Raw genomic sequence first — 27,598 nt, 5'->3', positions numbered from 1 at the left:
TTTACATTTCCCTGATGATTAGTTATAATGATAATTTTTTCATATATTCTGTCATTTGATTATTTTTTGAGAACTGCTTATTCAAATCATTTGCCCATTTTTTTGGAGGGGTACTGGGAATTGAACTCAGGGGCATCCAACCATTGAGCAACATCTCTAGCCCTATTTTGTATTTAGATATAGGATCTCACTGAGTTGCTTAGTGCCTCACTGTTACTGAGACTCGCCATCCTCCTGCCTGAGGCTCCCAAGCCACTGGGACATATTCATTTAAAAGACAGAATTGAGGCTAGAGCTATAGCTCAGTGGTAGTGCTTGCCTAGCATGTGTGAGGCACTGGGTTCAATCCTTAGAACCTCATAAAATAAAATAAAATAAAATAAAATAAAGGCATGCTATACATTTACAACTATAAAATATTTTTAAAACAAACAAAAGAAAATGACAGAATCAAAGTAACCCAAATTCTGTTTCTTCATCTTTATAAAATCTACTATCATTATTTATAATAAATGAATTGTTGAAATACACAAATATATAGTACTACAGTGGTTAGAGAAAAGAGTTTAGAGCATCTTCAGTGTTCACAGCAAGTCTGAACCATTGTGAACTTCTTAAAAGAAAAATGTGTAGCTGAGTTTAATTGCATTGGAGGCTGACTCCCAATTAACTGTCATGTCAAATATATTGTTTAAATAATAAATGTGTTGAACAAAGCTTACAAATATATTATTAAAAATCGTAGTGCAGGGCTGGGATTGTAGTTCAGAGGTAGAGCACTTGCCTAGCACTTGTGAGGCACTGGGTTGGATTCTTAGCACCACATAAAAAATAAATAGATAAAATAAAGATGTTGTGTCCATCTACAATTAAAAATTTTTTTTTAAATCATAGTGTAACTGCACAATTATCTAGAACTTAGAACAATAAGATACGTGGAGGAGCGGGTATTTTTTCACTGACATGGTTTAGAATTGCTGGTGCACTGTGATAGTAGAAAGAAGATCTACATTTAGTCAGTTTTATATTGTTGTTCAAATTTTCTCTACTAGGTTTACCCACTTACTGCCTTCATTCAGAGCAGACCACTCCCACTACCCCCTCTTTGGTACACTACACCACACTGATTTTTAGATAAATTTCTGGTTTTACCCTAGATTATATTCCCATTTTTGAGATCTAGACTTTAAAAACCAATCTGCTAGATGAACTAGGAATTTATAGGAATTGCTGTGCATAAAATTAGAGGAGTATAAAGAGATTTTAAAAGCAACAGGGTGAAAAAAACAATTGGGAAGACAGGATGGGGTGTGTCCTAAAGATCAGGCCCAGCTAATGGACTTAAGTTTGATCTCCTTAGAGAAAGGCATTTTATCTGGAAACAGAATAGGCTACTTTCACAAATTACTATAGGAGGCCCTGGGTTACAATCAGCATTGCTTGTTTTCCATGTATATAAAGTGAGGGAGAAAGGCATTTTCTTCTCTGTTCCAAATATTGCCCATTGAAAACTCTAAGAAATTCATTAGAATTTTGGCAACTAAAGGATTTTGGTATATTGGCACTAGCAGCTTTGGGGGCAAAGATACAATGGTTTTGGAAAGGACATCAGAAGACTCAAACTGAACTTCAGGACTAGTAGCAATGCAGAGGCATCATTATATCTCCAGCTGTTGGAGGTCAAGAGCTTTTACCAAAGAGAGTCTAGCAAGTACAAGACACATGGTAGAAGATGAGTTATTCATGATCTCACATGAGATATTCTCTGAATTCCAGGCATAACTGGGTGAGATTTTGGAGGTACAAGATTGGAGGTCTTATAACAACAACTAAAACAAATAAATAAAAACAATAAGCCGGGCATGGTGGTGCATGCCTGTAATCCTAGCAGCTCAGGAGGCTGAGACAGAAGGAACACAAGTTCAAACACAAGCCTCAGCAACAGTGAGGTGCTAAGCAACTCAGTGAGATCCTGTCACTAAATAAAATACAAAATAGGGCTGGGGATGTGGCTTAGTGGTTGAGTGTCACCAAATTCCATCCACAGTACCCCCCCAAAAACAACAACAACAAAGAAACAATAACAAAACCTTTTTAAATACCCTGCAGTATGATGAATTTCTTACTTTCCATGGTATCATTCCAATTCTAAGAACACAGTCTCGTATCCCACTTTTAAAAGTCTTCCCTTGGCAGTAAATTCACCTTTGGCTACCACCTCATTTCTTTGTTTCTTTTCACAGTGAAATTCTCAACCTGGTCTCTATACATTTTTCACTCTTCTTCATCTTGCATTTACTCTTCAACCCTATTTCATTCTGACTGCCATCCCTATCACTTCACCAAAATTTTTCTTCTACCTTACTATTACCAAAGCCACTGGATAATATTTCCTCATTTTACTGGGTATCTCTGTAACATTCAACACTTTTATTCTTGAACTTTTCTTTCTTTTATCTGTGATGTTGTCTTCTGATTTTCTTCTCACCTCTCTGGTTCTCTCTCCTTAGCCTTTTTTTTTTTTTTTTGCTGTTTTTTAAATTTAATTTTATTTATTTATTTGTATGTGGTGCTGAGGATCGAACCCATGGCCTCATGCATGCAAGGCAAGCACTCTACCACTGAGCCACAATCCTAGCCCTGCCAATTCCTTATTTTCTAACAGTATAAAATGATCCAGCTTCATCTTGTGTATTTCCTATCCCAGTCCTAGAATCAGCCATTTCTTCAAAGACCTTTGGCTCCTTTTTATGGAGAATGATATTAAATATCAAAATCTAGGCACTAACTGTGCTCAGTGCCTCTGGGATGTAATTTATTCTAGGCTCTCTCAGATGACAGAACAAAGAAATATATGTGCATATACTAACCCATGTATATACATATATCTATAAATATTTCTATATTTAACTATCTACATTAAATTAAACATGAGTTTTAACTAAAATATCCAACTAACCCATTACCACATGAATCATTCTAGCCTGTTCTCCTTGTCTGTAATCTCAGGAGAGGAATTTCATACATATAATTTTATTTAATCCTGTAAAATAGCTATATTATCTCATATTATAATTAGAGAAACTGAGGCTTAGAGATGAGAAATTTGTTTTTCAAAACCACACTGATTAAGAAGTAGAACTAGAACCACTTCTGGGAACAAAAGAACACATAAGACATAAAATTGTGAAGATATATGGTTTGTGCATCAGGTCATCCTGGTGAATCAGTAATTTAGATTGTTTTGTTAATATGTCTCTGAATTCAATTTTGATAATTTTTAAATTTATGTTTTAATGTCCTACATACTTCTTTGAAGAGCAAATTATTTTCTGAAAATCTTTTGTTAATTATATATCATCCCATGAATCAATTGTAAAACTGTTTAAATTTCATTTGCATCTTCTAAAAGAGGCATGCCCTCTTAAATTCATAAAGGTCATTGAATGTTGTACATTTTTTTTCTTTTTGAGTGTTGTACAAATGGGTGTGGATGAGACAGGTAATTTGTACTTCTAGTCAAAAATTTCTTTAAATGGTTAAAAAATTCAAAGCAACAACCATGTTCTTCTGCCAAAATGTTACAGCCTATTTTGAAATGTTGATTTTTTTCCTTGAAAAGGGGGGTTCTGTGATTTCAAAGCTTGGGAAATTGCATATTCATCAATACCCTCTTAGAAATTTATATTTGTTTGTTAAAGTAACTACAAAAATCTTCAACAAAAATCAATTCAACTTTTGAGTAATTGTTTCCCAAATTTATTTGTCTACTGCATGCTTTCTTTTCTTTTTTCTTTCTTTCTTTTTTTAATGTAAATGCTATTAAGATCCCACATAGAGCCACATGGGTTGTTGTTCAGCGGTAGAGCACATGTGAGGCTCTGGGTTCGATCCTCAGCACCACATTAATATAAATGTACTATGTCCAACTACAACTAAAAGAAAATAAAATTTTTAAAAAAGACCACATGGACCTATGTGTGGAATGAAATGTTTATTCATTTCAGATGAGGGGGGACTTGGTCCATTTTTTCTGTTGGTAGAGCCTAAACAGGGTCTGAAACACAACAGGTACTCAGTTAATATTTGTTAAATAAATAAATGAGCAAATATTTATTGCAGTGTGTCAGTTACAAGGAATATATTAAAAAATTAAACTTGATCCTTTCCTTCATGTAACTGGTCTAAGCAATGCTATTTTTGAAGATTAGCCTATAGCCCTCTAATGTATTTACACAAGCAAAGTTATAGTTTAGTAAGAGCTGAACATATCAAACTTCATCCTTCATTCAGATCCCATGTTGAGATAGGTTATAATAATTAAAGTAAAACTGGTGGCATAATCAAAATGACTTAAGAGATTTTATAAAGAAATGATTTTACATGGGGCTGGGGATGTGGCTCAAGCGGTATCGCGCTCGCCTGGCATGCGTGTGGCCCGGGTTCGATCCTCAGCACCACATACAAAGATGTTGTGTCTGCCGAGAACTAAAAAATAAATATTAAAAAAAATTCTCTCTCTCTCTCTCTCTCTCTCCTCTTTCACTCTCTCTTTAAAAAAAAAAGAAATGATTTTACAAATAAATGGACAAGATTAAGGGAAAAACAAGGTGAGGATGTTAAGAACCAAAGACACCTGGGAGTGTAGGTCAGTGGTGGTGTGCATGCTTAGCATGCATGAGGCCCTGGGATCAATCCTCAGGATGCATATACACACATGCCAAACAAATAAACAAACCCACAAAACAACAACAACAACAACAACAACAACAAACAGCTAAAAGACATTAGCACTTTTATATCTGAGGACAAGGGAGTCAATAGGATCAAGACATTTGGAGTTGACTAAAAAAAAGAACTATATTTAAGTGGCTAGGTCATATGCAGGCAGCACAAACCACATCTATATAAATGTGATTCCATATAGGCAAAAACCAACTCTGTCTTCTTGACTACATCTTAGCCTTTATTGTAATCCTTTTACATTATATATAGTTGGATGTGATTATACATGTATACTGAATTTATAAATTGCATCCAACAGAGATAACCTCCTTGAATGGTAGTATGTTTAAATGTAAAGAATTTATCGCTTTTAAAAGCAATAGTAATGCTCACTTCGGCAGCACACATACTAAATTTGGACCGATACACATAAGATTAGCATGGCCTCTGTGCAAGGATGGTTCGCAAATTTGTGAAGCTTTCGGTATTTTTTTCAAGGCCAGGGTGATTATTCTGGGAAACCTTGCAACAGGATGGTTCGTGGAGACCCAAGGGCCATTGTGGAATATTGTGATCTGGATCCCCCATATGATATTGATTTCTTTTGAGCCGCGTCCCCTGTCCTCTATTCCTATTATCATCTGTAATTGTGACTACTTTGTTCCATCAGCTGAGAATTTTTTTGTACGTTCAGACATACTGCCAATAAAAGCACTTCAGTGGTGACTCATCAAAAAAAAAAAAAAAAGCAATAATAATTCACTGGGCAGAGTGGCACATATCTGTAATCCCAGTGACTCAGAAGGCTGAGGCAGGAGGATTGCAAGTTCAAAGCCAGCCTCAGTAACTTAATGAGACCCTGGGTAACTGAGCATGACCCTGTCTCAAATTTTTTTTTTTTTTTAGAGAGAGAGAGAGAGAGAGAGAGAGAGAGAGAATTTTTTAAATATTTATTTATTTATTTTTAGTTTTCGGCGGACACAGCATCTTTGTTTTTTTTGTATGTGGTGCTGAGGATCGAACCCAGGCTGCACGCATTCCAGGCAAGCGCGCTACCGCTTGAGCCACATCCCCAGCCCTGTCTCAAAATTTTTTTAAAAATAAAAATAATTCATTTGAAATTTTGCGTATAAAGTAGTTATCTCAGTTAAATAGGGTAATTTTAAAAATTAAATTTATTTTTTACGGATATGTAAAATGTAAAATTTATACCATTAGTTGGGGTACCATGCTAATATCCATGTGATACATATATACTTGTATATGCTGCATAACGTTAAACATCTATATCTTCAACCTTCAAAAACATTCAAGAGGGGCTGGGGCTGTAGCCCTGTGGCAGAGCACTTGCTTAGCATGTATGAGGCTCTGGGTTCAAGTCTCAGCACCACATATAATCAATAAAATAAAGGTCCATTGACAACTAAAAAATATTTCAAAAATATATGAAGAAGTCGCCAAAAAAGAGGGAAAAAAAACATTCAAGAGGCTAGGGTTGTATCTCAGTGATAGAGCACTTGCCTAGAACCTGGGTTCAATCCTCAGCACTACATAAAAATAAATAAAAAACAAAGGCACTGTGTCCATCTTCAACTAAATTTTTAAAAAATAAATTTAAAAAAATTCAAAATAATATTTTCTAAATTTTTGAAACATACACTATATTACTCTTATCTATAGTCAACCTACTATGCAATAGCACACCAGAAATTCATGCTTCTAACTATAATTTAGTACCCATTGATCATTTTTTCCCCATCTTTCCTTCCTTCATACTCTCCCCAGTCTCTGATAGCCACCAATCTACTCTCATTTTCTGAGATCAACTTTTTTGGATTCCAAGTATGAATGAGATAGTGTGATATTTTTATTTCTGTGTCTGGTTTATTTCACTTAATGATCTCCAGTTCCATCCTTGTTTAGTCAGGGTGAATTTTATAAGACTATGACTGTTTGAAGTTTAGAACTATGCCCTATTTGGCAATTATGTATTTCAAATGAAGAAAACTATTCTCTTGAGGTCTACTGAAGAAGCCAGCAAAATCAATAATAAACTGAAGAGAAGTTGAAAAGGATACTTGCACAAAGATTTAGACCAGGTCTTCATTTATGTTTTAAGTATATAAAGTGAATTAAGAGCATCTTAGGAAACAAAAGCATTTTTTACCATTTAGATAAATGTATCATGAATTTGCAAATATTATCAATGTTCTATTCAATGTGAAAAAGATTTATTAAGCATTAATCTGATTTTTTTTAAAAGAACACACTGGCTCTAGGTAATTAAAAATATTTCTAGGGCCAGGGTTGTAGCTCAGTGGTAGAGCGCTTACTGAGCATACGTGAGGCACTGGGTTCGATCCTGGCACCACATAAAGATAAACAAAATAAAGGTATTGTGTCCATCTACAACTAAAACAATATTTAAAAAAAAACACGTACCAAGGATTTTTATAGGTTCCATAAAGTAATTAAAATTTGAAAACATTTATAGACCATCCTAAGATTAAATGCTAAACTTAATTATTTTTCTCCTACTTAGTTCCACTATATGCTTGTCAAATTACTTAATGTTTATGAGACCGATTTGGATTATAATATTGCAAATCTGTATTTTTGTTTTGGTATCCATTTATCCAGACACTTGGATGGAATTGACTCAATGCCCCAAGATGGGCATGACTTCATATTGGTAAGACAAAACCACAGTGATTATTTCAGAGATTCTTATGTCACCTAATTAGCACCAATGAGACTCAATGATGATGAAGGTAAGAAGTCATCAAACTCATAATATATATATATATATATGTGTGTGTGTGTGTGTGTGTGTGTGTGTGTGTGTGTATACATATTTTTATACAGGAGAAATTGCAATAGTTTAAATGGTATAAGAGAAAATGTCAAGATTGATTATTCTGGGCTGGGGTTAGCTCAGTGGTAGAGTACTTACCTAGCATGGGTAAAGCCCTAGATTCCATACCCATCACAAAAAAAAAAGAAAAAAAAGATTCATTATCCTGATTATTTGGGTGATAATAAGTTATTTAGTGAGATAGAAACTACAGGAAATAAAACAGGTTTTATAAAATAAAATTTAACAGTTTAGTTTGGGATATCCTAAATATGAGATGCCTATCAGACACACAATAAGAGATGTCAAGTAAACAACTGTACAAATTAATCTAGAGAAATTTAGAATTCCTTAGGGTAAATTCCTAGTAGTAGAGTTGCTGGATCAAAGGTTATGTGCATTTTTATAATGTGCTAGAGCCAGCTGGCTAAGATAGCCAGTATAACATTAAATAGAAGTGTTAAGAATGTATATCCTATTGTTTTTCCTGATCTGAGGAGGAAAGTATTCAAACTAAAAATTAAGTACTGGGTTGGGTGTAACTTAGTGATATAGTACTTGTCTGGCATGTTCTAGGCCCTGAGTTTGGTCTCCAGACACCATACACACACAGACAGACAGACAGACAGACAGACAGACACACACACACACACACACACACACAGACACAAATTAAGTACAATTTTGCTCTACATTTTGCCTAAATGCCTATTTGAGATTAAAGAAGTTCTATTTTCTTCCTATTTTTTGAGAGTTTTTTTTTTTTAATCATGAATGGGTTTTGTGCTTTGCAAATACTTTTTTCTAAATCTAGTGAGATAATCATAGTTTTCTTTTATGTTTTGTTAACGTAGTAAATTAAACTGATTGACTTTTGAATGTTAAATCAGCCCGGGGCTTCTGGGTAAACTTCATTTTCTCAAGCTCTAGTACATATTGCTGAATTTTATTTGATAATACTTCATTAAGAATTTGTATGCTAGGTGCTGTGACATGTGCTGTAGCTTATGGGGAAGGATCACTTGAGTCCATGAGTTTAAAAATCAGTCTGTGAAAAACAGACACCATCTCAAAATACATGATTATTTTAAGAAAAGATTTGTGTGTCTATGTTCATGAGGTATACTCTGTAGTTTTTTTCTTGTGATACCTAGATTGAGTATAGGGTGTGCTGATAGAATAAAATGAGCTGGAAATAATTCTTACCTCTTCTATTTTTTTATGGAATGCTTCACAAATTTGTGTGTCATCCTTGCCCAGGGGCCATGCTAATCTCTGTATCTTTCCAATTGTTAGCATATGTGATGTTAAAGTGAGCACTTACCTCCTCTATTTTTTTCAGTTTATGGAGTATTGTTTTTTCCTTAAAAGTTTGGTAAAATTGGGGCTGGAGGTTTAGCTCAGTGGCAAAGCACTTGCTTAGTATCTGTGAGGCTAGGGTTCAATCCCCAGTGCAGGGGGGAAAAAGTTTGATATGATTAAGTAGTGAAGTCATATGTGCCTGCAGTTTTCTTTTCCACAGTGTTTTAAACTAAGAATTCAATTTCTTTTCTTTAAGTGTGAATATATGTGTACTACATAAAGGATTTAAAAAAAAAGGATAAACTTACAAAATTTTAGTTATGCAAAGTAAATAAGTTCTGGAGATATACTGTACAGCATAATGCATCAAATTAACAATACCGTATTTACACTTAAATTTTTCTAGAGAGGGGACTTTTTAAAAATAAATGTGTTCGTAATATTTCCCTTTATCCTTTAAATATCTATAGTAATTAATTTTCACTTTCTCCATTTCTTCATTAATCTAGCTATGGGTTGTAAATATTATTAATCTTTTCAAACAACAAGCTCTTGGTATCTTCTAAGAACAAAGATGTTCTCCTACATAATCACAATGCTATTATCACACCCAAGAACTTAGCATTGATAAACTAATCATGTCTAATCTATATTCCATATTTATTCAAAAAAGTTCTTTAAAACTGCCTTATATTTGAGAATCCATGATAAGTTCATGCATTGTTGATGCATATATTATCTCCATATTCACTTTTAATTTTTTTTAGTTATTTACAGACATTTTGTTTTATTCATTTATTTATTCATGCAAGGCAAGTGCTCTACCACTGAGTCACATCCTCAGCCCCTCCATATTCACTTTTAATCTATAACAGTTTTGGACTACTCTTCTTTGATAATATTTTTCCTTCTCATTGGTGTATATAATTATATACAATAGTGGGGATAGTATTTTTTTAAAAAGTTACTCAATTGTCTCATAAAAAGGTTTAAAAAAGAATGTCTCAGTCTATATTTATATAATTAACTTTTCATAATTAATTACACATTCTATTTTTAAAAAATATATTCTTTTTAATATTTATTTTTTAGTTGTAGTTGGACACAATACCTTTATTTTATTTATTTATTTTTTTATGTGGTGCTAAGGATCAAACCCAGGGCCTTGAATGTGCTAGGTGAACACTCTACTGCTGAGCCACTGCCCCAGCCCCAGGTTATATATTCTTGGCAAGAATATTTTGCAGGAAATATTGTGTACTTACCACTGTATTCCTCAAGGGACATATGCCACTGGGCACAGTGGTGCATGCATCAGTAATCTCAGAGACTCAGAAGGCTGAGACAGGAAAATTATGAGTTTCAGGCCAGCCTCAGCAATTTAGCAAGACCCTGGATTAAAATATATTTAAAAATTTCAAAATTAAAAGGACTGGATGTAGCTTAGTGGTAAAGCACCCTGGATTCAATCCCTAGTACCAGAGGTGGTGTGTATGGAGGGTGCTATTTATAGCTGATGGCATGCCAACCTATAGTCCCAGCTGCTTAGGAGGCTGAGGCAGGAGGAAAACTTGAGCCCCAAAATTTCAGGCCAGCCTAGGCAGTATAGGGAAATACTGCTCCCCCCACACCTGAAGAAAAAGCTAGATATGGTGGCCTACCCCTGTAATACAACTATTCAGGAGGTGAGATTTCAGGGCCAGCCTAGGCAACTAAGCAAGTCCCTATCTCAAAATAAATTTGGAAAGAGATGGGGATATCGGTGCAGTAGTGGAGTGCTTGTCTAGCATGCATGAGGCCTTGGGTTCCATCCCAGCATTGAGGGGGGTGGGCAGAAGAAGCACATATCAAATCATTTTATTATGATAATTTTAGGGGTGATACTTTGAGATCATATAGATGTCCATTTTTTCTGCAAACTTTCATACAATGGTTTCTAATCAAGTATTACATTGTTGGTTATAAAATAGTGTTCTTTAATTTGTTTTCAGTGCTGGGGATTGAACCCAGGGCTCTGCACCTGCTAGGCAAGCATTCTTTCATTAAACTACATCCCCAGCCAGGATTTCTTTATCCTATCATTCATCTACTTTCTTTGATCATTCAACATGTATTTACTGGGCACCTGTCATGTGTAGGCATCATGCTAGGAATTGGGGTTAGTGAGTTGTCCAAAAGAAACACATTTCCCTATTCTTATGGAGGAAGATAAATGAGGAAACAATCTCTTTTCAATACTTCAAGAAGGAGCTATATAAATTAAAAATGTAAGTAACAAGGCATAATTGTAGTCATCATCATCTTCGTATTAAGTAAAGGGCAGTAGATATATAGCTATTTTCCTTTTGTTTTCAAAAAAGAATGCATATATAAATTGATCACATGCACAGCACAGATGCGTAAAGTTATTTAGAGTGATAACTTTAGGTCTTAACTTGAAGTTTTCATGTTTAACTGGCAAATGTATTACTAGGGTTGTGGTCAGCTAAGAGGAATTTTTTTTTCCTTTCTTTCTGACAAATAACACTAAATCTACATCTCAGGAAACCCGTTTGTTTATCACCTTCCATATTTCCTATATTAAGAGTTTGATGTAGATTGCTAATAAATACTGTTTATGAGTATTACAATACTGTAAAGTAAATATGATTATACTCATTTTACAAATGAAAAAATTGAAGGTCAAAGGTTAAGTGCCTGTTCCAAGGTAAGATGCATAGTAAACACCAGAATTAAAAATATTTGACTCTAAAGCCATTCTCGATATATCCTCTACTGACTACTATTTATGGGTGCCATTTTGTAATGCTTATGAACTGCTTGCTATTTTTCTATTCTTATTTGAGTCAGAGTATCATATTCATTTATTCCAAAATAATAAAAGACATCTTTCAAAATACCTACTTATGTATGATTTTACAATAAATTTTCTGTCCATGTAGTCACTTTCCAATGTTTGCTGGATATATTTGTTAAATATAGACATTCCCAGAGATTACAAATTAGGATAAACAGTTATTTTGGGGTTGCCTTTCCTTTTCTTTTTAGTACGAGAAGTTTTCTACAGTGGGATATTTAAATGAATATCATTAGCCTTCTAATAAGAATTTCCCAATAAGGCTGCTTTTTGGTGCCATCTATGCAACATACTATCATACACTTGCTTATATCTCACTTACTTCCCAATTGTTATGTGTCTGCCATATCTTTATTTACCCTAATAGTTTTTAAGTTGCTTATTTTAAGTTGTTATTTTGAATTTCCATAATGATAACAGCTGTTTACTAAAGGCTTATTGAGTATCCAGAACATTGCACACATTTCATTTATTATTTACAATAACAAGGAAAATTAGGTATTATTGCTCTCATTTTACAGATGTTGAAAGCCTCAGATATAATTAGTCCCAAAGATCATAAACCTATTACGTGTCATAATAATGGGGTCTTAACATGTGATCATTTTGTTGAATTATTTGTGGCAATTTTTGTGAAAGATCTTTCCATTTGGTCACAGTGCAATAGAAAAAGATATGAGTTTGTCTTGTGCTATAAATTACCAGTTTGACTATGGACAAGTTACTTGCTCATCATCAAATCTGATTTTTTTGATTTGTAAAATGGGATAAAAATATAACAACCTATAAAGGGGTTATGAATATTAAACTAGGTTAAAACAGATGTAAGATAAATGTTTATTAACTTGCTTATGTGTTTCTTTTCTCCCATTGAATGGTAAACTGAATGAACAAGAACACAAATTAAAAAGTACCCAAAAAAGACATTTAATAAAATACTGCTTATTTTTGTATGTATATGACTCACTAGTCTACAAATGATGACAAATTAAATATAATTCAAAATTCTGTCAAGCACATTTTGTATGCTAACATATTCATAATTACATTAAAACATTTTCAGAGAATCCTCTCAGATAAATTATGATCACACTTCCTAAAAAGAGACCACTTATTTTTAGGATGTTCATAACACTTTCATAAATGCTTAAGATTTAATTTTCTACAGTATTATATAAGAAACTAATAATTTTTTTGTCTAATGGAAAGAGATTTAAGTATTTTGCCTTCCTATTCCTTTCCCCTGAACTGATTTTTGTGTCAGATAATTTTTCTGTCAGTTGATTTAATATCATTGTTATCCTGTAGCTTGAATTTTATGTCTGATGTTTTGATCTGATTTCTTTTCAGTATGTTTTGTTGATAAGTAGAATAAACTCACAGCAGCCATACACTGTTCTATTGTTTAAATTCTATATATTTAAACTCAAAGTAATATAAAATATTACTTTACTATTGCAATCTTATATTAATATTACATTGTTTCTAAATATAATAATAAAGAAAGTAGAACTAAAAATTCACAGATCTTCATTCTTGTATTTTGAGATAATATTTTCCTTAGAAAGCACTGATCTTTAAAATTTTTCTATGTAGATAAACCAGAAATTTTATTTGTTGACCTCAGCGTATGGTATCAGTTCTTTCAATAAGGTCTGATGACCAAAAAGTATTTTGGAGTACTTTTTCATGGGAATTTAAAAAATTAGAATATTAATAAATTAATATGTATTGGTATTCTTCAGTAATAGCCATGTTTTAAAAAATTGTGCATTTAAAATCTTTAAGACATGATAAGTAAGTCTTTTAAAATAATTTGAAAGCAATCATTGATCTTCAGCTGATGTTGTTATGTACAATTCTCTATTATATTGCCACCTTAAAATTTTTCTTATATCTGTTATGTCCCTCTAGACTAAAAATAAAACATTCCTTCTATTAACTGTTTTTGTATAGATCTATTTGCTTTTCCAGGAGGTACATCACATATTTAAATAACTATACTAGCTCAGAGCCATTTTGATTACTTTTGAGCAAATTAGCCAGCATTCAGGCAGTTCAATGCTCTCTCCTATGTGGCCCTATTTTGACTTCACATTGGACAGTCCCTTCAGTCTAGTCCAGATGTCCAGCTGTATCCACTAACCCTTTCAGAATGGTGCTAAGCTTGGTGCTGCTATTTTGGGGTAGAACATGTGTCTGTTGTATGTAAGTTAAATATGTATGTGATTTACACATATTACTATAAATAGTGAGGTCCATTGCTTTGTATTTTAAAACATTATTCAAATAAAAATAGTGGAAAATTTCACAGGAAACTAGAAAATTGTCCATGTAGGAAAACTAATTTGCTTATATTTATTATTGTGATATAATGAAAAAAAAACCCATCTTTTTGGTCTTCTTTGTCCTGCTTTTTGATTCTTGGACAAATATCTTTTAGTCTTGTTTCATCTTTGCTTTTGGATTCTTTAGCAAATTATCCATCACATAACTAATATTTAATTAATCTAGAGCTATTACTATCTAAAACATTGAAATTATCCATTCTTCCTCTTGTCACCATCACAATTCTATTTCTAATACTTGAACTTTACAAATTGTGAATGGTAAGTGGGTTTTATATGTATTTTTCTCATGATAAGAATGTGAAATAACAACAGGTAGAACTAGGACCTGCATCATTGTTTCAGTATTCAGATTTTAATTTTTATCTTTCCCTGGCTCATTAATGAAAATGATCTCACATACATCCTCCAAAATTGTCAGCTTATATTTCTGTATACAATCATAATTTAATATCTTAAAATAGTAATATAAGATAAATTGGCAGTTTCTGTTCAAAATGTCCATTTGTTTAGTATTGAATTTTAGTAAGAAATATCTCAACATACACATAACAGGACCAAAAAAAAATTATTTTGATTACCTGTTTATTACATAAAAATAGAAAAATTTAAACACAGAAAATGTTAGTCCATGTGCCAAGTTCAAAATGTGACTATAAAATAATGTATTCCAAAATTAAAATATGTGATTTACTATCAAGAGTAATTTATTTTCTAAAAATTTGGATTTGATATCATAGTCTTCTCTTCATATTTTCTATAAGTATTAATAATTTAACATTTTATTAGTTAAAACAATTACCTTTCTCTTATTATGACAAATTAAACTATGTTAAATTATTTTCTGAAGAGTAAAAATTAAATTTAGAGTCTTTTACATTTTGATTCTATGCTAAAAATCTTAGCATATGTCAAAATATTAAACATTTTAGCATTTCAACTAATTTATATTCCAAACATATTTTTCACTTACCTTTATTTTAAATAAAAAATGAATGTTTTTTGACTCAGGCCTATGATAAATTTGAATTAATGGGGATGAAAACTAAAAAGTTTAAGAAAATTTTGAGAATAGAGAGATGGCTGAGGAAGTAGGAATAAAGAAAAATTGGAATAAAGAGAAAATCTCTACATGTGATTTTTTTTGTTCATTATCTAAAATATGGAAGCAAAACATAAATAAATAAATAAAAGAGGAGAAAGAGGAAAAAAGAAAGAAAAGAAAAAGTAAAAAAGAAGAAGAAGAAGAAGAAGGGAGTTAACCATTATTCTTAATTTTGTTTTACTTAACATTGAAGAAGAGATTCTGGGGTGTTCAATTACTTTTTTTTCCTTATAATGATTATTATGTAAAATTATCTTTCACAATTAAAAAGCATACCACAACACACACTCTTGTTTATTTGAGTATTGAAAAGGGAATATTATATTGTTAATCATCATCAGATGCTGCTTAATTTAATAATTTGATCACAATTATTCTTCCACTATATAAGTATTTTATTTATATTGAATCATCAACACAATATAAGATTGTTATTGATTTGTAAACTATTCTAGGCTTCCAAATGATTTTATTTATTCATATGTGTTCTAAACTTTGACAATAGAAGAAACACATGTCATTTTTAAATAGTCTAAATAGGTCTGGTCTTAAGTGCTTGAATTAGCAGAATGGGCATCAGAATGTTGCTGTATCATTGGAGGCAGTTACTTTTTAACAAAATCATCTAGGGGAGAAAACTATGGAACATGAACTATGTGGGCTCCAAGGAGCCCAAAATGTACAATATAATAATTCCAAAATGTAAGAAGGAGGTACTGTTACATTAGCTGTATACAGAATTATCAAATGATAGAATAATTATTCCTAAATATCAGTGAGCTATTTTTTACTTTAGGAAGTTACGTATCCAAAGCATACTTTTTAAACTCAGGGAAGACTTCTTTTTCAACAGCTTAAGCAGATAGAACACTGAAGGGAACACAGGAGGGGACTGTATTTTAATATGGTTATGATAATTTGGTTGAATTTCTAAATTTAAAAAATCAACATTAAAAGATGTTGGCAGTCTTCCTTTATATGTGAATTTTCACTATTCATGTAAGTAATTTGAAGATTTAAGGCATATAACTAAAATAAAATTGGTCTACATGATACTGCTTTATATATGGTCAAGAAAAAGTATCTGCTTTTATCCTAAAAGACTATTGTACAATGAAATACAAGGAGCAGAAGCCTCTGTCTCCAAATACTTCCAGGAAGAATTTTGAGTTTTTCACCTATCAATTCCAGAATCTGTCCCACTGATTTCATGTTAAAAGACAATATCACTAATTACACCCGTTAAAGGTGTTTGAGGTCCTGGTGAACTATTTTTTTCATAGCATTGATTGTAGGATTTATTAGTGCTCAAAATAAATGACGTGTAGTTGGATAAGGATTGATAGTTTCTTACTTCTTCCCTTAAAGAGTTGATGTTTTTGGCTGGGATGTGTGTGTGTGCGTGTGTGTGTGTGTGTGTGTGAGTGTGTGTGTGTGTGTGTGTGTTTGTGTGTGTGTGTGTTTGGGGTGGTGGTGAGGGAAGAGAAAAAGGCAGTATATAAAAATTATTTAAGTAGGCCTACACTAAAATTCTTCCTGGATTGATGAAGATGGGGATAGGGGAAAGTTAGATGCAAAAATTTTAGTATAATAATATGTGTGTTTTTTTTTTTAAGTGTACAAACTCTCCTGTCCCCGGTGGCCACCCCCCCTCTCCCGCCCCCCGTATATGCTGGTACCTCTGGACAGTTCAGAAGCCATTTTAGAACTCAGGAAGGAAAATATGTGAGTTCCACTTGTGCTTTCACAGGTGCTGTGGTGGCAAGGATAACCTTTGCTCGCTTGCCGGGCATTACCAAGCTGTTTTTCATGTCTGTGAGGATTAAAGACAACATAGAAAATTCCAAACCCACATCCTAACACCTGAAGTTCTCATAATGTTTCTACAGCAGATGGCAAAAACATTTCCCTGAAACCTAATTTACCGAGCCTACACCCAAATCTGGGGAGTTTTATTCTTTTGAGGCATCGCTTAAGATCTCAAGTGGATTTTCTGAACTCTTTGGGATTGAAAAAAAAAAAACAAGATTCCCTCTAGGTGTTCTAAACAGTCCTTTAATTCACTGTGTTTCAGGCTGAGGGTCTTTCGGAATGAACGTGCATTTTTGGTCCCGTACCTCTAGTAATTTAGGAGAGAAAGGCAAAAATCACAGGGTAACTTTCTGAATAGTGCCGGAGCTTAGAAGCTAAAGAGGCATTTGTCTCCTCTCAGTTGGACGTTAGGCTTAGAGACCGTCTCTCTTCAGCTGTCATGGGGGGAGGAGGAACGGAGTGCTGGCACTGGCATTGGGCACCGAGTTGCTCCAGTCGCCCTGCCGCCAGCTCACCTCTGCAGAGAGCTAGGCACTCACCCGCCCGATCACTCCTGCTCCCACGCCGCCCTTCGGCCCCAGTCCTCAGGCACAGGTCGCCAGAACTATCCAGTGGAGTGGCTGCCGCCTCCTCGCGGACCGCTGCCTGAGGGCCAGGACCGGGGGTGAGAGCTGGCCGCCTGGGTAACCCGCAGTTCCCGGGGCGCTGTGGTGGCGGCCAGGAGGCGCCGAGCCCGGCTCCCCTTCCCCCGCCCCCACGCTCCCGCCTCCTGCCCGCTGCGCGGAGCGCCAGCTAGCCCCAGCCGGCTGGCGCGGCAGCGCTCACACTCACTCCGAGGGCGCCTCCAAGGTTACCCGCGGGGTGGGGGCTGGGGCAGGCTTCGGCCGCTGGCCTTCTCCGCTGCCTTCCTATAGTTGCAGCCCTTTCGCCGCTCCAGGGCCATGGTGATCCAAACCCCAAAGCAGAAGACGCTCCCAAGTTCGGGAAGGGAAGTCAAGCTGAGAAGCAGGCAGGCGTCCGGGTCGGGGCGGCCTTAGTGGCTCTGGGTGCCTGGACAGCCGGGTCATGCGAGGTCGCGGCAGGAGGGTGCTGTGGCTCTAGTCGCGCGCTGGATGCGGTGCAAACTGGGCCTGGGGCAGCACAAGGGGGCTGCAAGCAGCAACTAGGCGCCCGTGGCGTCTCAGGCTCGTAGAGGGACAGAGACAAGTGGGCGGCCAAACCTGCCGAGGAGACTAACTAAATAAAAGGAGACTGTTATTTAAGGCGCGGAAATTTGAAATATTTGGACAGGAAGAGAAGAGAAAAGAAACCTTAGCGAGGGAGGAAAAAAAAAAAAGGCAACCTAACGGTTTTGAAGCTCCCCCACCCCCACCCTGGGTTTTTCTGCAGACGGTGAGGAAGCGCTGGGCTCCAGCTTCCTTACTAGGGAGCCTGGAGCCAGAGTTGGAGTCTGGAGAGAGTTTCAAAAGGACCGAAAGGATGTCTTCGGAGCCCCTCCGTAGAACCTGGATTGGCTATGGGCAGAGCTCCATGTCTCAGGCGGAAAGTTTGTTTCCTGCCTCTCACTATGTCTCTGCGTGGATCTGTTTTCTTGAAACTGCAGTGTAAAGCAAAATAGTACAGAGACCAAGACGGGGACTTTCCCCCTTTTCAGCCCTTTGATGAAGGTTGCTTAGGGTAGTCAGGGAGGCTGCAAGTACGACCCTCTCTCGCTCTAGCTCTAGCACTGCGATCTTTCAGGGCTTCTGGACTATTACTTCTTTCTACCCCCATTAAAAGCTGAAAGCACCTTTTAGGGAACTGAGATTTCGAAACCAGTCCCGGACCATAGTTTCCACAATGTTCGTTTGATAAGTACGATAAAGGAAATTTTTCATATCGTCAAGTGAATTGCTTTTCCCAAAACAGAATGCCTTATTGTGTATTTGTCAGTTACCCTGTGTGTATGTGCGTGCGTGTGTGTGTGTGTGTGTGTGTGTGTACATGAGCTCATCATACCTTGCGAAGTGTAAAATGTCCATCAAAAATTATTGATTCACTACTGAAATAGGATAAAAAGCATTTTGCTTAGTGGTTCAGATACCAGAGCATATATTGAGGTTTTGTACGTGCCCCACCTCTTGTCCCAGGTGTAAGCCTGGATTTAGATAACCGAGCAAAGGCTTGAGCCTGAGTTTCGCAATGTGGATGCGAATGCAGAGAAGAAATTTTGGAGCGCATCATTGCGTTGTCTAATTTATGCTTTCTATAACATTGTCCCCTGAGGCTCTGGGCACCCTATTAATTAGTACTTGCATCCTCACTCTTTGTTTCTGAATAAATTCAGATCTCTCCCCCGACCTCGGTTCTCTGCAAGTTAGACCCAGTTGAACTTAGCAGTATCGTCTTTTCCATCCTATATATTTCAGTATACTGTCGAGGTTTTTTGAGAGATTGAATAATGGTTTTCATATTTCCTAGAGGGGACCACATAACTCATTTCTGAAATACTTAGTAAAGCTACTTCCTGCGAAGAACCAGAGTACTGTAGGATGTTTTAATGCCTACCAAATTTTAGACTGATGAAAAGATAACTCTTCCCCTCCCTCTATTGTGTTCAGACCACAGTAGAAGTATTCCTCTTTGGCTTTATGAACATATGCCTTTATATTTAAAAACCTCTAAAGGGGAATTTTACTTTATGACACATAGTGGATACTGTGATGTTTAATGGAACCTGAATTTTAAATTCAGAATCATTCAACTTGACAGTACAGATTGTAAGGTTTTTAAAATTACTGTCAGTAGTAGTGTGCTTAGAAAATATTCAGCACACAAAAGCAATATATCCTGAATGTTTACTGTATTTTAAACATAGCATGTTTTTTCCTTCAAAATCAGGTCAATTTCTATTTTTTCTTAAAAAGTTGCCATCAAAACTTTATGTAGTAAATTATTAAAGGTAACAGAAATCAAAGTCTTGTTACACCTAGGGAATGTAAATTTTACTCAAAAAATGAAAAGGATTAAACTTGCACTCCTATATTCTTTAATCTTTTCATGGAAAATAAATGATTGAAAATCACTTTCCTGCAGCTATTTCAGTCCTTTTAAGGGCAGCCATCAGAATCATGCCCTTCAATAAAGCTTTAAGTATTTTGTTCTTTTTGAAGCAACGGCAGAGAGCTTATGAAGCAGAAGGAGGGGATTTTCATATAAAACACCTCTGTTCATGTGGGAGGTGATAAATAAATTATTTGAAATGTATAAATGATAACTGCATTGAAATCCTTTGGTGATAATCTTTAATATGACAGAATAAGTAGTAGATGTTGGGAAATCCTCTTAAAATTTTGAGATGTTTCTATTTCCTATTTTATTTTTAGTTAATCAGACTTCTAAAAAAGATTTTATACTACTTTACCAAAAAGTTTTGTAGAAATCAAGAGCCATATGGAAGGTTGGCTTATTTATTTATTGAAAACGTTTCTACATTTATTATTATGCAGATCTGAAACAGTTATGACCTTTATATGTAATTTATAATTATTCTTGCTGAATCTTTTAACCCATCAAAATTGTATTTGCATTTTATTTTAATAAACATTTTGTAATTTTACATTTTTGAGATTCAGGGAGAAAAGACTAGTATTACATTCAGTACACTTATGGTACAATATTGGGGAATGTATTAATTACTAAAACAAATGTTTCATTAAAAATTTTTTTTTTAAAAATCAACTAATGGGAAGCACTTTTAAAGTGTCATTTTAAAACTGGTTTTTAGAGCTAATGTTTATTTGTTTTCAGATTGCTACTTCTGAAAAATATTCTTCAACTATTTGCTTTAACTTTGAGAAAAAGAAAAGAGAATATTTGGAGAAATTCATACAGAAATAATGTCAACTTAGAGCCTCAAAAATGCTGTTCTTCTTCTTCTTCTTCTTTTTTTTTTTAAAGCAGAAATGAGTCCCAAGTAAACTCTCTGTGGAGTAGGTTGGGAGAGAAAGAAAATAATAATTGAATCATAAACAGAATACATCTAGTTTTCCAAATGGTCTAACTTTTTCCAAAACATCTTGTGAGCTTTTAGTACAGTTTTTAGCAAGTGGCATGTTTTGTGTGGGTTATAGAGGAGTGAAAATCACAGAAAAATGTCTGCCTGCTTGGAAAAAGTGTTTTAATTAGGCTAAAGAAGCATCAGGACAAACCATTTTATAAACAAAGTTGGATATAATGATTGGTAAAGGGGTAAGCAAAGAAAGTCAAGTAGTTGATAAAATGTGGAGAAGAAAGGCAAAGCTATTTGCAATTACACATTAGATATCAAGATTTTGCCAGTGAAAAAGATGTTTAAATATATTCATGAACCTGTAGCAAGATTTCCACTTGTGCAGTTTCAGAAGCTTTAACTAGCTGCTTAAAATATGAAAAAACTATATTTTAACAAAAGATATTAAAATAGTCAAGAAAGCCAACTAATTAACTGACAAAGTAAAGGCAATGTGGGAAAGCCCTCCCATATTCATTGCAGATTTCCTGCTCCCCCGTCCCCGACCCCATTTGCCTCCAGCAGGCTAACGACCTCATTCTTCCCATAGAGCCTGGCCAAGTCGAAGGCTGTGTCCCCCGAATGGTTCCGATGCCCCACATTGCTGGCCGTGTGCTTCACAAGGAACTCCACCACTGGGAGGTGGCCTTCTTTGGCAGCCAAATGCAAGGGCAGGTTCCCTTCATTATCCTCGATGTTAACATCAGCTTGAAACTCCAGCAAAGTCTGTAAAGTGTCCAAGAAACCTGCTCTGGCTGCATCATGAATGACAGCAAAACCAGTTCGGTCTTTCAAATTGGGATTAGCACCTCTAAGTAGTAGTCTCCTGGCAATCTCGGGATTTCCAAGTTTCATAACCTAGAAAAGAAGTAACAACATAGGATCCTTCAAGTGCTTATGCTACAGGAATATTTTAAAATATCAATCTGTCCTATTTATATAACTATTTTTAATGCAGTCCTTAGATTTCTAGCAACTCCTCCCGAAGGGCTCAATTGAAGGAAAGTACTAATTAGTAAAAGTAGAGTACTTCTGAAAATTGAGCTTCTTTGATGGAATATTTTAAATGGGCCCAGAAGTGGGATAAATTGATCAATAATAGTTGTGCAACTTGTGTAAATTTTGCTGACAATTCAGTTATTTCCCATTAGAGCTGCATATTTTCTTTCATAAATTCATTGAAATAAAAAAATTGTGATTTAAATAAGATTTTCCTTCTCCTATTTGCTCATACATGTTCATAAAATGTGCCTACAGTATTAATTCTGGAAAATCAAATGTGAGTAAAATTTGTTTCTAAATAGCTACTGAAAACAAGTAAGGATGGTGAGTTTCTTTAAAGTCCCAAATAAGTGTCACCCAGTGTAAAACTGATCTATTAAAAATCCAGACTTAATATTTTCTTAAATGATTACTTTTCACAAGTTCCCTCTAAATAGAGATTTTGATAACCTCGAATTTCCAAATATTTATTTTAAAATATTTTTCTTTGCAAGTTCTTTACTATTGACTACTATGTTCACTGTTTAGAATCCTTCATTTCAAATTACAGAATGTTACTGATTATTAAAGCATTAAGTAAGCCACAGTGTTCTATAATGCTTATTATATCAATTTATGTAAAATTAAGTTCATGTTATACCTTTTATTAGATAGAAAATGATTGTTTGGCAGCTGTTCTTGAAAAGGATGAAACAGTCATCCTACAGTATTATTTACTGTTTCTCAAAGTTCTAACTAATCTCCTGATTTTCAAGAGAGCGAAAGCAAAAACTAAGATATTTGATGTGTGTTTTGGGGCACAGACAGCTTTGTCTTGTGGTTTCAGCCCATTTAACAATGAACTGGTGAGCCTATCATTTACTTTTATAGTTATTATAAGCATTTAGGAATAACTATTTGTAAATTGCCAAAATTTTACAAGTCAAAATGTGTTATTAACATGGGCTATCAACATGAAATAATTCACATCCCGAAAACTTATTTACTGTTGTTTAAATGTATTTCACTTTAATAAAAGGTGTCTATTAGTCTCTCATAGTTAAAAAATATCTTGTAGAACAGCATGCAAGTGTAATATAATTTAGTTGTGAGAAACATTATTCATTAACATGCCAGAAAATTCAGCATTTTAACTAGTTTCATTTATATTTAGGTATATTCATAATAATCTAAATTTAAAATAAATAGGTTGCACAGAAGACAATGTTTATTAAATTAAATAATAATCCATTGGAAAATACATACAGTTAATTTTATTTCTTTGAAATGTTTTTAAAAATCACAATTATGTAACATAAAATATACTGAGAATTATAAATAAAATATATTTTAGAAATGTAAACTAAATAGATGGCCAAGATATTAAGTTTCCCAGTTGATCAACCCTGTGAACCTTTAGTCCTTCCTTTATGGCAACAGTAAAAACGACAATTTATTTTTCAAGAAATTCAGGGAAATATACTTTTTGGTTATTAAAAATTAATACAATTTAATTTTTGCCACAACTCTCTCTAAAGATTTGGCCACATTCAAGTGAGAAAAACAAGAGAGACCCCATGGATCCTTGCAAAGCAAATGTATGATTAAGGCCTTCATTATTATACTGATTGAAAACCTAACCCTAGGAAGAGAAAGCTTTTGCAATTGAGTTAAATAAATATAATTATAGAAGAAATTTGCCATCTCTCATAGAAAATAATAGTGATATTAGAAAGGTTTTGAAGAAATTTCTTTCTTATGACATAACTTCAGAGGCATACTGAAAATAAGCCTCTAGATTCCTGTTTGTGTGTGTTTCATTTCATTTTATGTACTAAGACTAAGTCACAATAAGTGAGTGTTATTATCTTGATAAGTATGTTGAATATGAACATGACTGCTGAGTTGTATTAAAAATATTTGTCCAAACTTTTTATAGTATTAATTGTCCAATCTTCTTGTTCGTCAAAAGTCCTGTAAGATCTTATTCTGAACATGGATTCATACTTTGTGAGACTGAGATAATCTCTGGACTTTTCAGTAGGAAACTTTTCAATATATTACATTTGTGGCATTGTTAATATCACAAACCTGTTGAAAACTACTAGTTGGAAAAAAATTCTTTCCCTACTTAATCTATCTGAAATAACAAGATAAATACTTTAGTATCTATGAATAATCTTCCTTAATATTGAAAGTTTTACAAGGCCAGTGCATTCAAATTTAAAATGTACAGAGTATGTGAACTTAAAACTTATAATTCTTATAATAACAAAGCCTTCTAAACAAAGCCATTTAAAAGCCCTCTTCCCACTGGGTTTTCAAAAACAGCTTCCAAATAAGAACAGTTCATAAAAATATCATAAGAAGTCTAATAAAGCAACTATTTGAGACTACTTTTCCATTTTTTTTCTGTTTCTAAGCCTTTCTACTAAGTTACATGATAACGTTTGGAGGAGGAAAAAATTATCAGGTACATATTTGGCAGCTGGACATGTGTCAATTGTTGCCTGTAAACCTAATTACTGAAAATTAGAGCATACCACGGCATGACCACAGAGACAAAAACACTGCAGCTGAGCTCTGACTAGAAAATTAAACTTTTTATTTCTTTTCATTCCTTAATGGGTGGATGGTATTATATTAACTGTGAAATGTACATCCTGTCCCTGTGCCCATTCCAAATGAGGAAAGGTCGTTTGTCAAAACGTGAAGCATTTGAAGGAAAAACACTCTTGCTAGTAGTCAAAAAAATTAACATCAAGGGCAAAGTACATGAAACCACTAATAGCAGTGCATTTACTTCAAATAATAATCATAATATTGTGCTTACAGAACTGTCTAAAACAAAACAAAACAAATAGTCCTCGGCGCTCCTATCACTACTTTAAAATCCCCAACCGTCACAAAAACATTCCCCCAATCAAGACCAAACCTAGAATCCTCTTGGTATGGAGGATGTTATTGGATTTGACGAGTTTGTTCAAAGTACGTCATTTTGGGGAGCTGGATCCACTTAAAGATATAAAATATGGCAACCGACTAGGTTTAAAAACAGTGAAAATTTGTACCCCTGAAAGTTGAAAAGCTGTCATGCTAGAGACCTGGTTCACGTAGGCAACATTATTAACCTGTTTTCCCCACCTCTTTGGATACCAACCTGCAGTGCAGTTCTTCCAAATCCATTTTGTGCATTGACGTTTACATTATTTTGCAACAAACTAGTAAGTTGCTCTAGGTCCCCCCTGGCAGCTGCGGACGCCAACTCGTTCCCCCAAGGTTCGGCCATTCTTTAGGGTCCTGACGATCAGGAAAAGATGAATTAGTTGTTTTTCTTTCTCCCCCTTCCTTTGCTCCTAACTAGGCTGCATGATGGCATCGGAGACTGACAGAAGGACTGGGATGGTTAATCTGGAGTAGAGCTTGGTAGTAAATACTAGTAAGATCTGCCTGCCAAAAGCCCGCCCCTCGATTCACACGTGATTATTCAGCAAAACTGAGCCATTGGAGGGGGGGCTCCTTTCCTCGCTTTTTAGCTTAACCCCTATGAAGATTCAACCCCCTGGTGATTCAACTGAGAGACACACAGACATTCTTGGTTAACTGCTCTGGACGTGAGGTGTAGGCAGAAATGTCACGCACTTACAGATCTCTGAGGATTATGTGTGGAGACTTAAGGGACTAGGTCAGGGTAGAAAATACCGCGGAAGAAAAGGCATTTGGGAAGAAGAAAAGACATTAACCCACCCTTGTTCACGGTGGTGACTTGAGCCAGAACTTCAGGGGCAGGTCCTCGGAGGGGCTCGGTTTCCATCCGTCTTACGGAATGGGGTAGTCTGGAGTCCTCCGTTGCTGGGAGAGCGCCGCGGTGGCTGGATGCTGACGTGCTCCGCGAGTTAAAGATGATCGCCAAAGGCAGACAGGAGTAGCAGTTCCGTGGCCCTCCAGTTACAGGTCGAAATAATTTCCAATGTTTTCGGCTTCTCAAGAGGAGCCTTTAGTCCGGTGGGGGCCGAGCTGCGGACTACTGCCGCGCTAGAAGGCTCTGGAGCCCGCCCGCCGGGCTGCCGCAGCTCCTCTGAGCCTCAGAGGCCGTGGGAGCCGGGCTGGGCGCGCAACTCCCAAGGTTGCCGAGCGTGCGGCCGGACCCGGCAAGCCCGTCATGCCGGCCCCACCGGGTCCCGGGACACCCGGCAGCCTGAGCAAGGAGGATAGCGATGCGGGAAGCGTCTATCGGGTTCGGGTCGCTGGAGCAGCTCGCGGCAGCATCTCAGCTGCGAAGAGCAGCTCACGGGTAACTTCCCGCCTACGACTGAGTTAGGTCTGGCTTTCTGCTGTAGACACTCATTGAGCTGCCGCCGTCGCCTTCTTTTCGTGTCTTTCCCAGTTTTCTGTGTGCCTCCGAGATGGGGAGGGTCCTGGGAAGAGGAGGCCAAGCCCTGAGTATGGGTAGTCGCCACAATTCCAGGGCGCAGCCAGTTCAGCCGCCCTCTTGTCGAGAGCTCAGCAGTTTCGGCGTCCTGTGCCACTTCGCCAATCTTTCGCGGTCCCCCAGCCTGTGCCCCTAGCCTGAGCAGCCGACAGGGCAGCGGCTGCCAGCCAGCTGTGCCCTAGAGCCGAACTGAGCAGCACAGCTTCCTCCCAAGCTGCAGCACTGCCAGTGACAGTCTCCTTTGTAGTTGGTCCCCAAAATTGCAGGTCTCTGCTCGCCTCACCACTACAGGCACTTGCGCGTCGTCCCCCTTTCTGACTTTTTCCTTGCCTCCCTCCGTTGCTTCTTTTTTCGCTGAAACAATTGCTGCTTCTGTTGCCTCTGCAGAGATGGTGCCGGTTTCTTCTCCCTTTTTTCCGACCTCATCAGCTTTTTTTGAAAAGAAAAAAATTGAGCGCTTTTTGAGTTGAAAAACCCGCCCCCATTTTAACGGCAGAGTTTTAAGGAGGCCCGGCGGAGTTGCTGCGCCGCGGGAGCGGGAAGGCAGGGCACCGCCCACGCCCCGCCCTCTGCCCTGGTGGCGCTAGAGCTCGCAGTTTAGCACGCTCCGCCCTCGAGGCCCCGCGCCCTTCCTCCCGCTTTCTTGCTGTCTGCCTGCTGGGTCTGTAGAGCTGGCTCCCTCCTGTCGGCCCCGCGGCTCGGCCCCACTAGAGCAGAGATCGGCACGGCAGAGCGGGGCCTGCCCTCCTCCGGCTGGCTGGAGGGCGGGATGGAGTCCGGGACGCGAAACCCGGGTTGCCCTGTAAGGGCGGGGGCAAGGGGACTGTTAAATTGAGTCGATTGTGGAGAGCTGAAAGGCCTTGGAGGCTCGGCAGCACAAGCTGCTGGCAGGCGGAAAGGGAGCTGGCGCTGAGCGAGGCGGGTCGGCCAGCCTCCGCGCGCCGCAGCCAGGCTCGCAAAGTTCGAACAACCCGGCCTGCGGCTGCCTCCTCCTTTGGGTGCGCGCGCTGTGTAAATTCGGCCTCCCTCGCTCAGCTCCGGGCCTCGGCCTCGCACCTGCCAGATCATCGCTGAGGGCCGCCGAGGTGGCTGTTGGGTTGGAGGAGAGTCCCAGACTGACAGCACAATGCCCAGAAAAAGCAAAAGTCTTTT

General features: G+C 36.5%; 2 protein-coding genes, 1 long non-coding RNA gene and 2 other non-coding genes across 7 annotated transcripts in view; 2 read left to right on the top strand and 3 right to left on the bottom strand.

Annotated features, from left to right (window-relative positions):
- The window catches only part of LOC144368052 (uncharacterized), a 61,647-nt gene extending 43,825 nt beyond the window's left edge, over positions 1-17,822 (bottom strand). Inside the window, exons 1-3 of one of the 3 annotated variants that reach the window (XR_013427780.1) lie at positions 17,543-17,822; positions 16,871-17,004; positions 10,147-10,273 (exon numbers count right to left, since the gene is read on the bottom strand). This is a non-coding gene — a long non-coding RNA (uncharacterized LOC144368052). The remainder of the gene's footprint in view (positions 1-10,146; positions 10,274-16,870; positions 17,005-17,542) is intronic. The other 2 variants (XR_013427781.1, XR_013427779.1) reach the window with 2 other exon arrangements.
- Positions 5,111-5,217, top strand: LOC120891147 (U6 spliceosomal RNA). Its single transcript, XR_005735566.2, has one exon. It is a non-coding gene; the product is annotated as a U6 spliceosomal RNA (small nuclear RNA).
- Positions 8,795-8,899, bottom strand: LOC120891019 (U6 spliceosomal RNA). The gene has a single exon (XR_005735458.2). It is a non-coding gene; the product is annotated as a U6 spliceosomal RNA (small nuclear RNA).
- A 2,616-nt stretch (positions 17,823-20,438) lies between the features above and the next one.
- On the bottom strand, positions 20,439-25,900 carry Cdkn2c (cyclin dependent kinase inhibitor 2C). The gene is made up of 3 exons (XM_005326093.4): positions 25,762-25,900; positions 25,175-25,314; positions 20,439-21,891 (listed from the first exon to the last, which is right to left on the bottom strand). The coding sequence occupies exons 2-3, from the start codon at positions 25,301-25,303 to the stop codon at positions 21,508-21,510; spliced, it is 513 nt and encodes a 170-aa protein (XP_005326150.1). The 5' UTR covers positions 25,304-25,314; positions 25,762-25,900; the 3' UTR covers positions 20,439-21,507.
- The window catches only part of Faf1 (Fas associated factor 1), a 384,137-nt gene continuing 382,367 nt past the window's right edge, over positions 25,829-27,598 (top strand). The window contains exon 1 of the mRNA XM_078026234.1: positions 25,829-25,968. The gene's annotated coding sequence lies outside the window, so the exon portion shown is untranslated. The remainder of the gene's footprint in view (positions 25,969-27,598) is intronic.

This window comes from Ictidomys tridecemlineatus, chromosome 11, assembly GCF_052094955.1.
Source record: "Ictidomys tridecemlineatus isolate mIctTri1 chromosome 11, mIctTri1.hap1, whole genome shotgun sequence".
NCBI lineage: Eukaryota > Metazoa > Chordata > Mammalia > Rodentia > Sciuridae > Ictidomys > Ictidomys tridecemlineatus.
The sequence above is the reverse complement of the archived record's forward strand: the minus strand, read 5'-3'. Positions and strand labels throughout refer to the sequence as shown.